The sequence below is a fragment of the Lycium ferocissimum genome, chromosome 1 (genome assembly GCF_029784015.1).
Source record: "Lycium ferocissimum isolate CSIRO_LF1 chromosome 1, AGI_CSIRO_Lferr_CH_V1, whole genome shotgun sequence".
Lineage (NCBI taxonomy): Eukaryota > Viridiplantae > Streptophyta > Magnoliopsida > Solanales > Solanaceae > Lycium > Lycium ferocissimum.
The window spans coordinates 2,055,183-2,067,608 of NC_081342.1; the positions used below are offsets into that span (position 1 = coordinate 2,055,183).

At 33.4% G+C, this 12,426-nt stretch overlaps 2 protein-coding genes across 2 annotated transcripts; both read left to right on the plus strand.

Moving 5' to 3' along the window:
• The first annotated feature begins 3,100 nt into the window (after nucleotides 1-3,100).
• Nucleotides 3,101-4,240, plus strand: LOC132060784 (F-box/kelch-repeat protein At3g23880-like). The gene has a single exon (XM_059453707.1). It carries the CDS (start codon nucleotides 3,101-3,103, stop codon nucleotides 4,238-4,240), a length of 1,140 nt encoding a protein of 379 aa, XP_059309690.1.
• Nucleotides 4,241-7,803: 3,563 nt separating this feature from the next.
• Nucleotides 7,804-12,426, plus strand: LOC132052400 (protein TIC 22-like, chloroplastic). The gene is made up of 7 exons (XM_059443955.1): nucleotides 7,804-8,343; nucleotides 9,668-9,742; nucleotides 10,662-10,718; nucleotides 11,449-11,508; nucleotides 11,595-11,672; nucleotides 11,747-11,782; nucleotides 12,154-12,426. Exons 1-7 carry the CDS (start codon nucleotides 7,918-7,920, stop codon nucleotides 12,232-12,234), a joined length of 813 nt encoding a protein of 270 aa, XP_059299938.1. The 5' UTR covers nucleotides 7,804-7,917; the 3' UTR covers nucleotides 12,235-12,426.

Sequence of the window (12,426 nt, forward strand, 5' to 3'; positions counted from 1 at the left end):
TTACTGCTAAAAAACTAAAGGCCATTGCATTCCCTTACTGCTCCAATGCAAAGTGCTTGCAAAACTCCATTAAACAAAGTGGATAATTCCACTTCAAGCTAAATAACCAACGATGACCCCCAGAACAACTAAAATCGATATATGATTTAATACATTTTAATCCACAAATCAAACAATTCGAAAGCAAACTTGAAAAATTATCCGAAAGTTAAATAACTAATTTTTTTCTGAATGTTTACATATTTCTCAACGTTACAAAAATAAGAATGAACACTATTCGCTTGATAAGAATTAAGAACACAATCTCCAAAAAATTGCACTTGCACAAATTAAATTAAAGGGCTAAAATGAACGACCAAGCAAGCAGTAACCTAAGCAATTAAGAAAAGGTTCAAGCCAATAGAATAAAACAATAACATTAATTCGCTTGGCTGCCAGGATGTGAAAGACAATGCTTATAAAAGTAAAACCATGCCTCTTGGTGACCCAAAGAACAATCTAATTCCTAAATATATAGTATTGGAAAGGTTTATAAATATAGTAGGTCTCTTAAATTTTGATATTATATTCTAATTGGGACTGAAAATAAGAACGTAACTTTTTTGCCGTCAAAGTCTTCTATTACGTACTTGGACTCTACAATTAACCCAAATAAACTTATTTATAGGAAGAAATAAATATTAACATATAAATCAATGCTTATTAGTGCGAACACAATTTTGTGGAGTTCCATGTTGTAAGTTGTAAAACGGTGAGGTTTTTTTTTTTTTTTTTTTCCTTTTAAGATTTTTATAAAATAAAATTTTAATTGACTTTAAAGTGTTGTCTGAAATATTAGGACTTCTTACCTACTCCAAATAAGGAAGTAATAGTTATAGTTGACTTCATTTAAAACTCCTAAATATTGGAAAAATAATAAATGACAATTTTATCTATTGTAGAGTTTTTTAATGAAGGGCAAATAGTTCAATCAACACTTCTAAGGCCCTTCGTGCTTTTAATATAGTGTTTTCTACGTACGTGCTTTGCACGAAGTCGCTTGTCTTGTTATACCATTATCTTAATTTTGACATGATAAGATATTGTTAGAACCTTAAAAGACGAGTTCTCACTTTAGACATCTGAATGGTTTTTTAATTATTGAATCTTATACTACAAAGCACTTTCTTTTTTCTCGACCGGTAAGCAACTTGGAAAAATAATATCTTATGGATCAAATAGTAGTCAAATTAGTGAGATGCACGAAAATTTTGTGTCGAATATTACAAAATATGTAACAAAAGTAATAAACTTTCAATTATGTGGATATAGTATAACAAAATATTTGGAGATAATATTGAAGATGATGGACTTGTTGTTATATAAAGTATTAATTTATTTTATGTGTGTATTTTGTGTTCTAAAATTATATCCTAAAAGGAATACATTATCTTCAACGTAATAGGTGAATGGGGTAATAACAAGAGTTATATATATTTGTATTTTAATTCTGAAAACTAAAAATAAAAAATTTATTCAAAGAAAGAAAATTCTTACCAGAAAATATTGCAGAAGGGGGTTATCGTTCCCATTCAAATGTGGAAAGGGTATTGTTTCTCAACCCTTAAATGTTAGGGGGTAAAGTGAAATTGACTATTAAATTAATGCATGTAGTTGAAAATAGCTAGCGTTACCTAGTATTTTTTGTGATGATCAGGTCGGTAGGGAATAATGTGCAAGCATGTTTATACTTTGAGATATTTTCACCGTTCAAAGTGTTCCTTCTCATTTTTTTTAAAAAAGTATTTGGGGTTGTCCCTTTTTAAACCTTAGGTAACAACATAATATTACGTGTAAATAAACATTTAAGCCATGAAATAAGACTTCTAGACCAAATAGGATTTATATCCTAAAGTGCTATGAAATAGGGACCCCTCGGTCTACTTGCTTGAGTAACCAACGGACAGCTCTGCAATCATAGTTGAAGGGATAAACGAAACTCTACTTCTTTCACTTAAATTCCTATTCTATTACAACTTTATCTTAATGTGTTGTATTTTCAGATTTATCATTTTGGTATGATTTTTTGTGAAAACTAATATAATTATTTAGGGCATAAAAGTCGATCAACATTTAGAGGATATTTTCGTCATTCAACATTTACCAAAAATTATTCGTGCTTTTAATATAACTAGTCTCTACGAACGTGCAGTTGCACGTTATTCCCATTCAATCTAAATTATAGAAAAAATATTAGATAATATTATCTGTTATTGTAAATATTTATTTTATAAGTTACAAAAATCTTAATATTAGTATAGGTTGTATCTACTTAATACTCTTTGAAATTGATGTTCTCGGTGTTACGACTAACATAATCCAATATTAGAGATTAAGTGACCATATTTTTATTTATTATCATTTACAGATATAAAAGTGTTGAAAATTGCTATTAAACGAAACTAATCAAATTAAATTGAGAGTACAATTTATAGAAAAAAAAAAGGGAGATCAAATTGGTAGTAAGTTAGTAGTAATAGACGTACAATAAGAGATACGATTAGTAACTTTAGTAGTAATAAACGTTCCATTAGGTAGTTCAATAAAAATGGGATTCGTAACGTTAGTGGTAAGGGATAATAGTTCAATAAGAAACAGGATTAGAGCTCATCAAGGGTATAAAAGTCGTTCAATATTTGAAGGATATTTTGGTAAATCAACATTTATATTCATGCTTTTAAAGTAGTATAGATAGATGTAGATAGATAGAGAGAGAGAGAGAGAGATATAGTACAGATAGATAGATAGATAGATAGATAGATAGATAGATATAGATTTTGAGATGAATATTTTTAGTAACGATGATAAGTATTTTGAGACGGTGAAATAATCTCTTTTCTACGAAACTGAGAGACACGTCTTAAAACCTATTTTACTTCTTTTATAGCTTCACGGATTTGTTTCCCTTTTCCAAATATAATTAGGAAAAAAAATATGTAGATGCATCTCCTTTTCCAAATAGAAATAGAAAAAAAAAAAAAAAAAAACTATAAATATTGAGGTGCTGTGAACGACCTTTGCCCATTCACTACGACATAATTACTACTTCCGCTGTTCTATAATGTCAAAGAAGAAAGTACAAAAGAGGTCAGCCGATACATCCATTTACCTTCCAATTGATACCATATTTTCCATATTTACTTACCTTCCTGTTAAATCTTTGTTGCGTTTTAAATCTGTTTCTAAACCATTGAAAGCCATAATCTCTGACAATGAATTCAAAAAGATCCACCATGATCGGTCCAAATTGTTGGGCCGCAAAAAGCTGTTGATACAAAGACCTACTGGCCATTTCGACTTTAGAGACCTCGAAAGTCCTGAATTATTTTTGATGGAAAAGCTACTATTTCCTCTAAAAAGATTGCAGTGTGCTGAAGTCTCATGCTCATGTGATGGCCTGGTACTTCTCAAGGACCAGAATGAGTATGTTTTGTGGAATCCATCTACCAGAGAATATCGAATTCTTGAATCATGTACTTATTTGAACCAGCTGGACGGATGCCCGAAAGCTTGTGGGATTTGCTACGATTCTATCCTTGATGACTACAAGGTTATACTGATATGTGACTCGTTTTATGTCATCTACTCATTGAATAAGGGTTGTTGGACAAAGAAAACAAGTTTCCCTTGTCCAATGCGACTAATTCCTAATTGTTGGTCTCGGGGGATTACCACCGAAGGATGTGTATTTTGGTCTCTAAATTCGACAGCAATCAACGGCCGTGTAGATTGTACAACTTCTACAATTATTTATTATGACGTGAAGTCAGATGAAGTGGAAAAGCTTCCAATGCCAAAATTTGTACGTGAGAATTGTAGCTTTGGTTTGACTACTTTGAAAGGTCGTCTTAGTTTATATGGCGGCACATACAACACAGACAGATTTTACATATGGATTATGGAACAAGATGGTTGGAATAGGTTAATGAACATTTGCAACTTGTCCAGTATTTGTGTGAAACTTGTTTATGATATAAAGCCTTTGTGGTGCAGTGAAAATGGTGAAATTCTATTTCGTGGGAAGTGGAAGCATCAACTTCTCATCTATTATCCTAAACGGAAACAATTTATTACTGTTTCACCACCTGATTTTTCCGCAGATTGCAGGTCTCCCGAGCCGTCAATATGTCTGGAAAGTTTATGTTTTCCGGGACACAGTATCAAGGAGGAAGCAACACATGAAGAGAATTTATCAAATTAGCCTGCCAGTATTGTCATCTTCTTAATTGATATAGTATAAGGGTGCAAGTTGTTTTTTTGACTTATTGGTCTGGCAATTCCCTCCTTTTATTTATGAATTTACAAATTTCAGTCTACGTTAGTTCTCTCTCTCTCTTTTTTTTTTCTTTTTTTTTTTTTTTTTTTTTAATGGATCCACTCAATGCTTGCAGCACATCTTTGCAGAAGCTTTCTCAGGTTAATTTTCTCATCAGTACTCATGGACTCTGTATCTTCTTTGAATGCCTTAGAAGCCGATACCAAAAGGATTTATAAATTTTAAGTAATCAATTAAAAGAAGGAAACGGTATGAATTAAATTTATTAATGCCACTCAGAAATCAAATGAGAAATCAACTTGCTAATTAGTGTTCTTTGATCCTAGAACCTTATTCTGTTGTATATCTTCTTGCTTAAGGATGATAATTTTAATTTGTCGATTTAATCTTATATTACTATTGGTAGAACTTATCTTATTGCTTAGTGTTGTCTTGCTCTCCAACTTTTCTAACTATATTACATTCTTCTTCCTTTTCAGTTTTGATAAATAGAAAAAATTACAACGTGTGCTTGTAATTTGACTAGGTAGGCCTGTTAATTACCTGTAGCCTGTAGGGCTGTAATTTGACGGCTTGTCCGGTTTTTCATTTTGTGTTTATATTACATTTTGTGTTTATATTACTAAGACCAACCTTTAGTAATTTAATCTTGTAAATTTGACTTTTTAGGCTCGAGTTTATAGGACTAAACCATACTTTCTTCCCACTCCTCTAAACTGTATATCGAACTGGTAATGTTCAAAAGTAACTTTTAAAAAGGGGTGTTACCTTAGCATATCACCAAAAATTATAGTTAGAGGGGGCATTAAATGACCCAACCTCACTTACAAAGCATGGAGAACTTAAAAGTCCCTAATAAAACTATACTGTAATTCATTTGTATAGAAAAAAGGCATGTGAGACTAATGCAAAAAAACTCTTCTGCCCCAAATTGGAATTTATCCTCTTACGTAAAAATTGTTCTTCCCCTATTTATGCCTTAGAGAGGCCATTTGAATCTGGTCCAAACGATAAGGTCCATCGACTGTAGAGGGTAATCTCGAACTAGATAGGATCATCAAGTCGCCATTGGTAATACTCCATTTAGCAGGTGCATCCGCGACTTGATTAGCTTTACAATAGCAATGTTGGACCTAGCATTGTACGTTCCTTGTTATATATTCTAAATCAGATTTATAATATCTTTGATCTTTCAAGGATATTGAAAATTACCTTTGATCATTTCCACCACAATTTGAGAATCGCATTCTAGAATAATGTTTTTATAACCATGCCTCTTAGCCCAACTCATTCCATATAGTGTTGCTTTTTGTTTCAGCTATATTACTAGAATTGTACACAAAAGAAAAAGCAAAGGCCATAATCATTTTGCCCCTGTAATCTCTGCATATACCTCCAGTGCCAACTTCACCAGAAGAGTTTCTACTGCCATCTGTATTAATTTTTGCCAGTTGTCAGGAGGTTTAATCAATTTAACCATAATGCACTCAATCTTTGAGTAAGTAACATAATTTGATCACACATTTCATGCCATTTAGTCCTCCATTGCAGGTTACACTTGACTTTGAAATCACCCAATTCAAATGGTACCTTATCTGGTAATATATTCTTTTCGCATAATTTTTCTTTTCTCCATATATCACTGAACACCTATCTTTCCAAATCTCCCAACAAATGACCACAGGTGTGATCTACATTATACTTTGTGAATGGAATTTTTAGGCTTTATATTCCACCACTTCAGGATCATAGATCTAATAGGAATATCGAATTGCTTCAAAATCTGCTCTGCAAATTCACCACTGATGAAGGTGTGATGTAAGTTCTCTGTTTGAGGATCAGTACAACAAATACAACTAGATATAACATTTTTTTTTTTAATTTAGTCAAAATGATCTCATTAAAGGGTACTTTCTTTTTTCAAAATTTTCCACAGAAAAAAAGACATTTAAAAAGGTAAATATTTATGCCAAATATTTTCTTTTTTTAAAAAAAAAGCCCCTCTTTTCTGTTTAACATTTTTCCAAGCAAAGAAGTTGAAAACATACCTGAATTAGTTAGCATCCAAGTAGGACTGTCATTGCTACCTGGTTCTCAATACTAATGGTGCTGATATGTTCAGTTCGAAACTCAGGTAGTTGTAAGTGATCCATATCCCGCATACCATCAAGGATACAATCTTTAACAAAAGAGAGTCGTTGGGATTCGACTTACCATCAAGAATACAATCTTTACTGGTATACCATGAGTCAAAAAAAATAACTGTTTGATTTCTCGAATAGGTCAACCCTCGAATAAATTGAAGTGGAGGGAGTAATGTTTCCTTTCTACCTTACCTTCACTGGCCATTAATCTAAATAGCTAAACTGTTTTTCCTCATTGTTACTGTTAGCAGAAATAAGAAAAACCCAATTAGAGAATAGTTGAAATGATTAATAATGAAAAGATGACTGTTTTGTGGTAATTAATAATAAAAAAGTTATTATGCAGCAATCAATTACTATTTAATATACGTATTCTGATATATATATTTAATATTGCATTAAATAACATATATTTATTTTTTTGCATAATTAACCCATATAATATTATTTAATACCGCCAATAAACTTCGCATTGGCTAGGCAAATATATTTTCCCCTTAAATAGTCAAGAATGCTTCATTAATTAAAGGTGATTTTTCAATGAAACGAACTATAAAATGTTATTTAGGGGTTTACCTAATTGTTAATGAAATAAGTTAAGAATCATAACATCCCATATTCAACCATAGCTCAGTTGGTTGACTATCTGAACTTTCATTTTATTGGTTAAGGTTCGAATCTCCACATTATAATTCTCTCTCCGTTTTTCCTTTCCCTACACCTATGTAATAAATAAATAAATAAATAAATAAATAAATCACCTAAAAATCAGGTGATTCTTCGTCCAATTGAAACATCATTCACTTGTGTAAAATGATCTATCCTCTTTCTTCGACTAGCTTAAGAGTCAAGAGCTAACCCTCTTCTTCCTAAGCGATTAAGAATTGGCTATTTCGCTTAGAGAGCAAAAGAAACTAATGTTTTTTTTTGTTTGTTGTTTAAATTTTAACTAATAAAATTACTCGATACTAGTGTTGGTAGGGTTGGCTGAGTGACTTCCATGGAAAGACTGAGATGATTCTCACCCGGCCCGGCCTTGATCGATGAGTTCGTCTCAGGAACTGCACCACATCATCTCTTTGGTTTGCGGGCTATTACTGCATAGTGAGCGAGGTTCTTAGATCTTGTGCCGAAAGATAGTCGCTACGGATTTTTCTGGAATTTAAAATAAATAAATGATAAGTACGTCATAAAATTAGCCGAGATATATACAAATTGATCCAAACATAATGAATATAAAAAAATAAAAATAAAAAAACAAGAATATATTATCTATGGTTAGATTAATTATCTTACCTTGGTTTCTCCATCTTTTGTTCCATTTAAAAAAAAAAAAAAAAAAAAGAGAGAAACATCTCGACACAAATTCCATAGCTGTTTTTAAAACCTCAAAAACAATTTCACCAATATTTCCACTATAATCTAATTTCTCTCAAACATAGAAACACAAAAAAAACCATGAATTTCTTCAACAAACCCAAACAATCATCATCTTCTTCATCAACACCACCACACTTACAACTCCAACAAACTTTCAAGAATCTGCAAACCCATTTCTCCAATTTCCTTCAAACCACTTTCCCACAACTCAACACCCCTCAAAATTCACCCCCATGGGGTAAAATTGGTGTTAATAACAATACTGTAAGAAAGCAACAATCTTTATCTACTGAATCAATTGAAGAAAGATTAGCTGGAGTTCCAGTTTATGCACTTAGTAATGCTTCTCAAGAATTCGTTCTTGTTTCGGGTGTTAGTACTGGAAAAAATCTTGGTCTGTTTTGTTTTAATGAAGCTGATGCTGAAGCTCTTCGTCAACAAATGGAATCCATGGACCCCACTATGCGAAACGGGTCTCGGGTTGTTCCTGTTGCTCTTAATAAGGTTAGTTTTATTGATTTTGTGCAGCCATTTTTGTATATTGGTATGTTGTTGGTATGTGCTTAGGGGTCGTTTGGTAGGGTGTATAAGAATAGTACTGAATAAAGTGTATTCGTAATGCGGAGATTAGTAATGTTGGATTAGTTATGCTGGAATTATTTTTTATCGACTATTGGATAGGGTGTGGATAGGGTGTATAAGTATAAGAATAGGACTTAATAGGGTGTATTAGTAATGTTGTGATTGCTAGCTTAGGGGTTGTTTGGTCGTGTGTATAAGGATAGTACTGAATACAGTGTATTAGTAATGTTGGAATTGCTGGCTTAGGGGTTGTTTAGTAGTGTGTATAAGGATAGTACTGAATAGGGTGTATTAGTAATGTTGGGATTAGTTATGCTGACATTAGTTTTTATCAACGGTTTGGTTTGTTGTATTAAATAACATGCATAGCATAATTTCTAGATAGTACTGGATAGGGTGTATAATATAAGAAATAGTACCGTATTGTTAATTCCATGGTTTAATATGTATAAGAGTAGTACTGAATAAGGTGTATATTATACGTAGGTTGAAAACACTACCAAACAAGGGATTAGATAATACCAAAGCTAATACTAGTATTAGATTTCTCTAATACCTCCTACCAAACGACCCCTTATTGTGTTATGTTTAGCTATGCTTGATTAATAATGTTAGGCATGGTTAGTACACGGACTAGTTGTGCTGCTATTGTAATGAAGGAATTGTTTATAAGAGGAATAAATGATGATTGTTATGGGATGAAACATAATGCAGGGATGGTTATGCACTGAGGGGTTGTTATGCCCGATTGCCCACTTAAGGGATTTTTTGTCTTTAGATACCTTTATTGTATTGATAAAACACTTTTCTTATTCCACACAAATTAATATATAGATTTCTGCATAGCTTACTAGCTGCTACCAATGTGTTTGATAAAAACTGCCAATCAATTCTTTTTAATGAGGGTGGTGTCTGTGCCAGCTTCCGCCCACCTCGACTATTCCACCGGTTACCTATTTACTCTTACCAGCAAAAGTACGGGATAATCTGCCTACTGAGGCTTAGACAGATGGGAAGAATCACATAATACTTGTTTAACTCCGTTGAGACTTAAACCTAAAATTTGTGTGTTATTTCAATTGTTTAAAACTTAAGGGAAGTGGACATTTTTAGTCAAAAGCAAGTAGGACAAGCATGACTAGCTACTATTTGTCTTTTGAAAAACTGAATGTAGGAAGCTAATAGTTGGATTCTTGATTACAGAAGAAAAATGTTTTTTCACTCTAATGGATGGTCAATGATGCAGGTTTTCCAGCTCAAAGTTGATGGAGTTGCTTTCAGGTTGATACCAGAGGCATCTCAAGTAAAGAATGCAATGAAGGTGAATATCTACTCATACAAAATTCTGTAATTTTTATGGATGAAGTTAATGTTATGATTTTGGTGTGAAATTCTCTTGTTGTAGACTAATTTTACGCTTAAATCTATAAGGAAGTTGATAGAGTAGTCATGCCATCATAGTGGTATTGCGAGAATTTGATTTTGAAGGTTTTAGTATCGTTATGTATGAAAACTTCTATCCATTTTATACTTTTATCAGTTGTAGCTCTCCCTTTTAAACGATCATCTGAACGAGAACTGGTTGCATACATTATCAGGCATAAAATTCTTTAAGTTTCATAAACGTCGTACTTCGTTCTATCATTGATTTTAACATCCTATGCCACATGAGGGTTGTTTGGTTGTTCCAAGACTTTCTCTGTAAATATGTCATGATCGATGATTCAACAGCAATCCTATGTAAAACATTGTCTGAAGCTCGTTTTTTGTTTGTCTAAATACTAACAACATCCGGAGTACTGAGATATCACAACAATAAATAGTAATATAAACTTTTGCTTGACACTAAATCTGAAAGTTTGTGGCACTTCAGATGACCATTAAGATGATTTTCGTATCTAAGGGATAAATATGTAATAAGCAGAAGTTGCTTTTGTGTTGAAGAGGATGAAAAGATAGTTGTTGCTCGGTAAGTTTCTTTGTATTGTAACAAAGATTACATATACCAGTTGTGGACTCCAGAACATAGTATCATGACATAAATTTGGTCAGTCAAATGGTAGGAGGCCTCATCTTTAAGTGATATTTCTGTGAGGATAACAGTCAGGTTTCTGCTGATGCCAAAATGGTTTTGTGCTTTGAAATTTGAATCGACATGTTTAGAATATCATTTTGTGCGCGATAGCTTTTTCCTTATATAAGCTGAAGCTGATCGTATTCTGCTTCCTTTTCATTTCTAGGAAAGGGAAAGGACTGGAACGTCTGATGAGAGCTTTTATGGTGTTCCAGTTTTTCAGGTGCACTATCTCTGCTATAATCTTGTTTCACATTCTTGGATGATGTTGCCTGGTTAAGAAAGTTTCTTTGTCGCTTGTATAGCCTGATGCAAATTTAACTTTGAAACCGACCATCATCAATAGTGTGACCGCTACTGAAGTTTTAAGCTGGATATCCTCTTCATTCATATAAGGAAGAGTTTTAATGCCAAGCTGCTTGTGCTAATATGTTTGTCATTGTATTAGCCATTCTCGTGGATGAGTAAGTGTTTTCCATGACTGTATATGTTTAAGGACGCAAAACCATCCCCACAAGCAGGTAAGCTCAAACCCCTTTTGCGAGGGGGGATTGGATTTCCATCTACATATGAGAGTGTTTCGTTGTTTCACAGTTTGCTTTAATTTCATCAATCATAAAGAATTGGTGTCCAAAACTAGTTAAAAGTTGCTGAATGGTAGATTTTAGTTGGGAACCATGCCAACATGCACTGAAAAGCGTGACCTATTGGTCGACGAAGTTGGCATGAACATCATGGAAGACCAGGGTTCGAAGTTGGCATGAAGATCATGGAACATAAAGGTCCTTTGTGCTGTGTGTGATGGTCACAAATTTGATAAACCTCATTAATTTCATGCACACTAGTAAGCAAACAGTGAATTTCATGCACAGTAGATCTTGTATTTCTTGTCTGTTCTCCACCTCATTGATTTGAAAATGGCATTTATCGATCTGATTGATATTTATTTACAGTCAAGGAGCTTGGTTCTGAGGAGCCAAAACAAGAGATATCGTCCTGTTTTCTTCAGGAAGGTAAGCTAATTATCTGGAGTTGTTAGTATCCACTAATGCGATGTGATGCTACATCGCCCTTCTTGTAATTTTACCAACTTGTGCAGGAGGACCTGGAGAATTCATTAGTAAGAGCTTCTCAGCAGCAAGGGCGATTGAATCCCGCTTTGAAAGGAGATATCCAGGTAGGTCTGTTGATATTTACCTACCGTTGTGTCTTAGCTTCATGATGACCAAGAATATTCATCGGATTTGACAGGTTGCGGTTCTGGAGGATATAATTCAAGGTATGAAGGTAAGAATCCTCAACCAAAAACTTCGATGATACATAATAAAATTCTTGATCCAATGTTTGGTAATTTTGCAGAACTTCTCTGTTATCCTTTTACTCGTTTTAACCTCTTATATTATTTTTCTTTATTTTTGATAACCGAGCTAAAGCACGGTTCGAAACTCAGTTGATAATGCGCTCGTCCCTCTACCCCTGTCCATTTAATTACCCAGTGTTTGCCTGTAGCATGGTTCGAACTCGTGACGCGTGCCTAAACAACACATCACGCGTTGGACTCTTATCTATGTTCATCTTGCTTGTTAAATGTGCATTGACTTGGTTAATGGCCTTAATGTAGTCCGTGCGATTGACAAAGTGTGGACATATTTTTGCAGGATAGTTCGACGTCAAAGTGGGACGATGTTGTATTTGTTCCTCCGGGTTTCGATGTTTCAACAGATTCCTCCCAGAAGTAAGATACATGTACACCAGAAGACTAGCTAGTTGAACCTATATTATCTTTTTTGATATCATGTGTGTAAATTGAAACTTTTGACTACGAATTAGGTCCTGTTATTAGACAATTCTTATATAGAAACTGGAGCTAGGATTTCTGAAGTGTTTTTACAATTTGTAGACAAATTATGTATGCAATTGACTTACTCTGA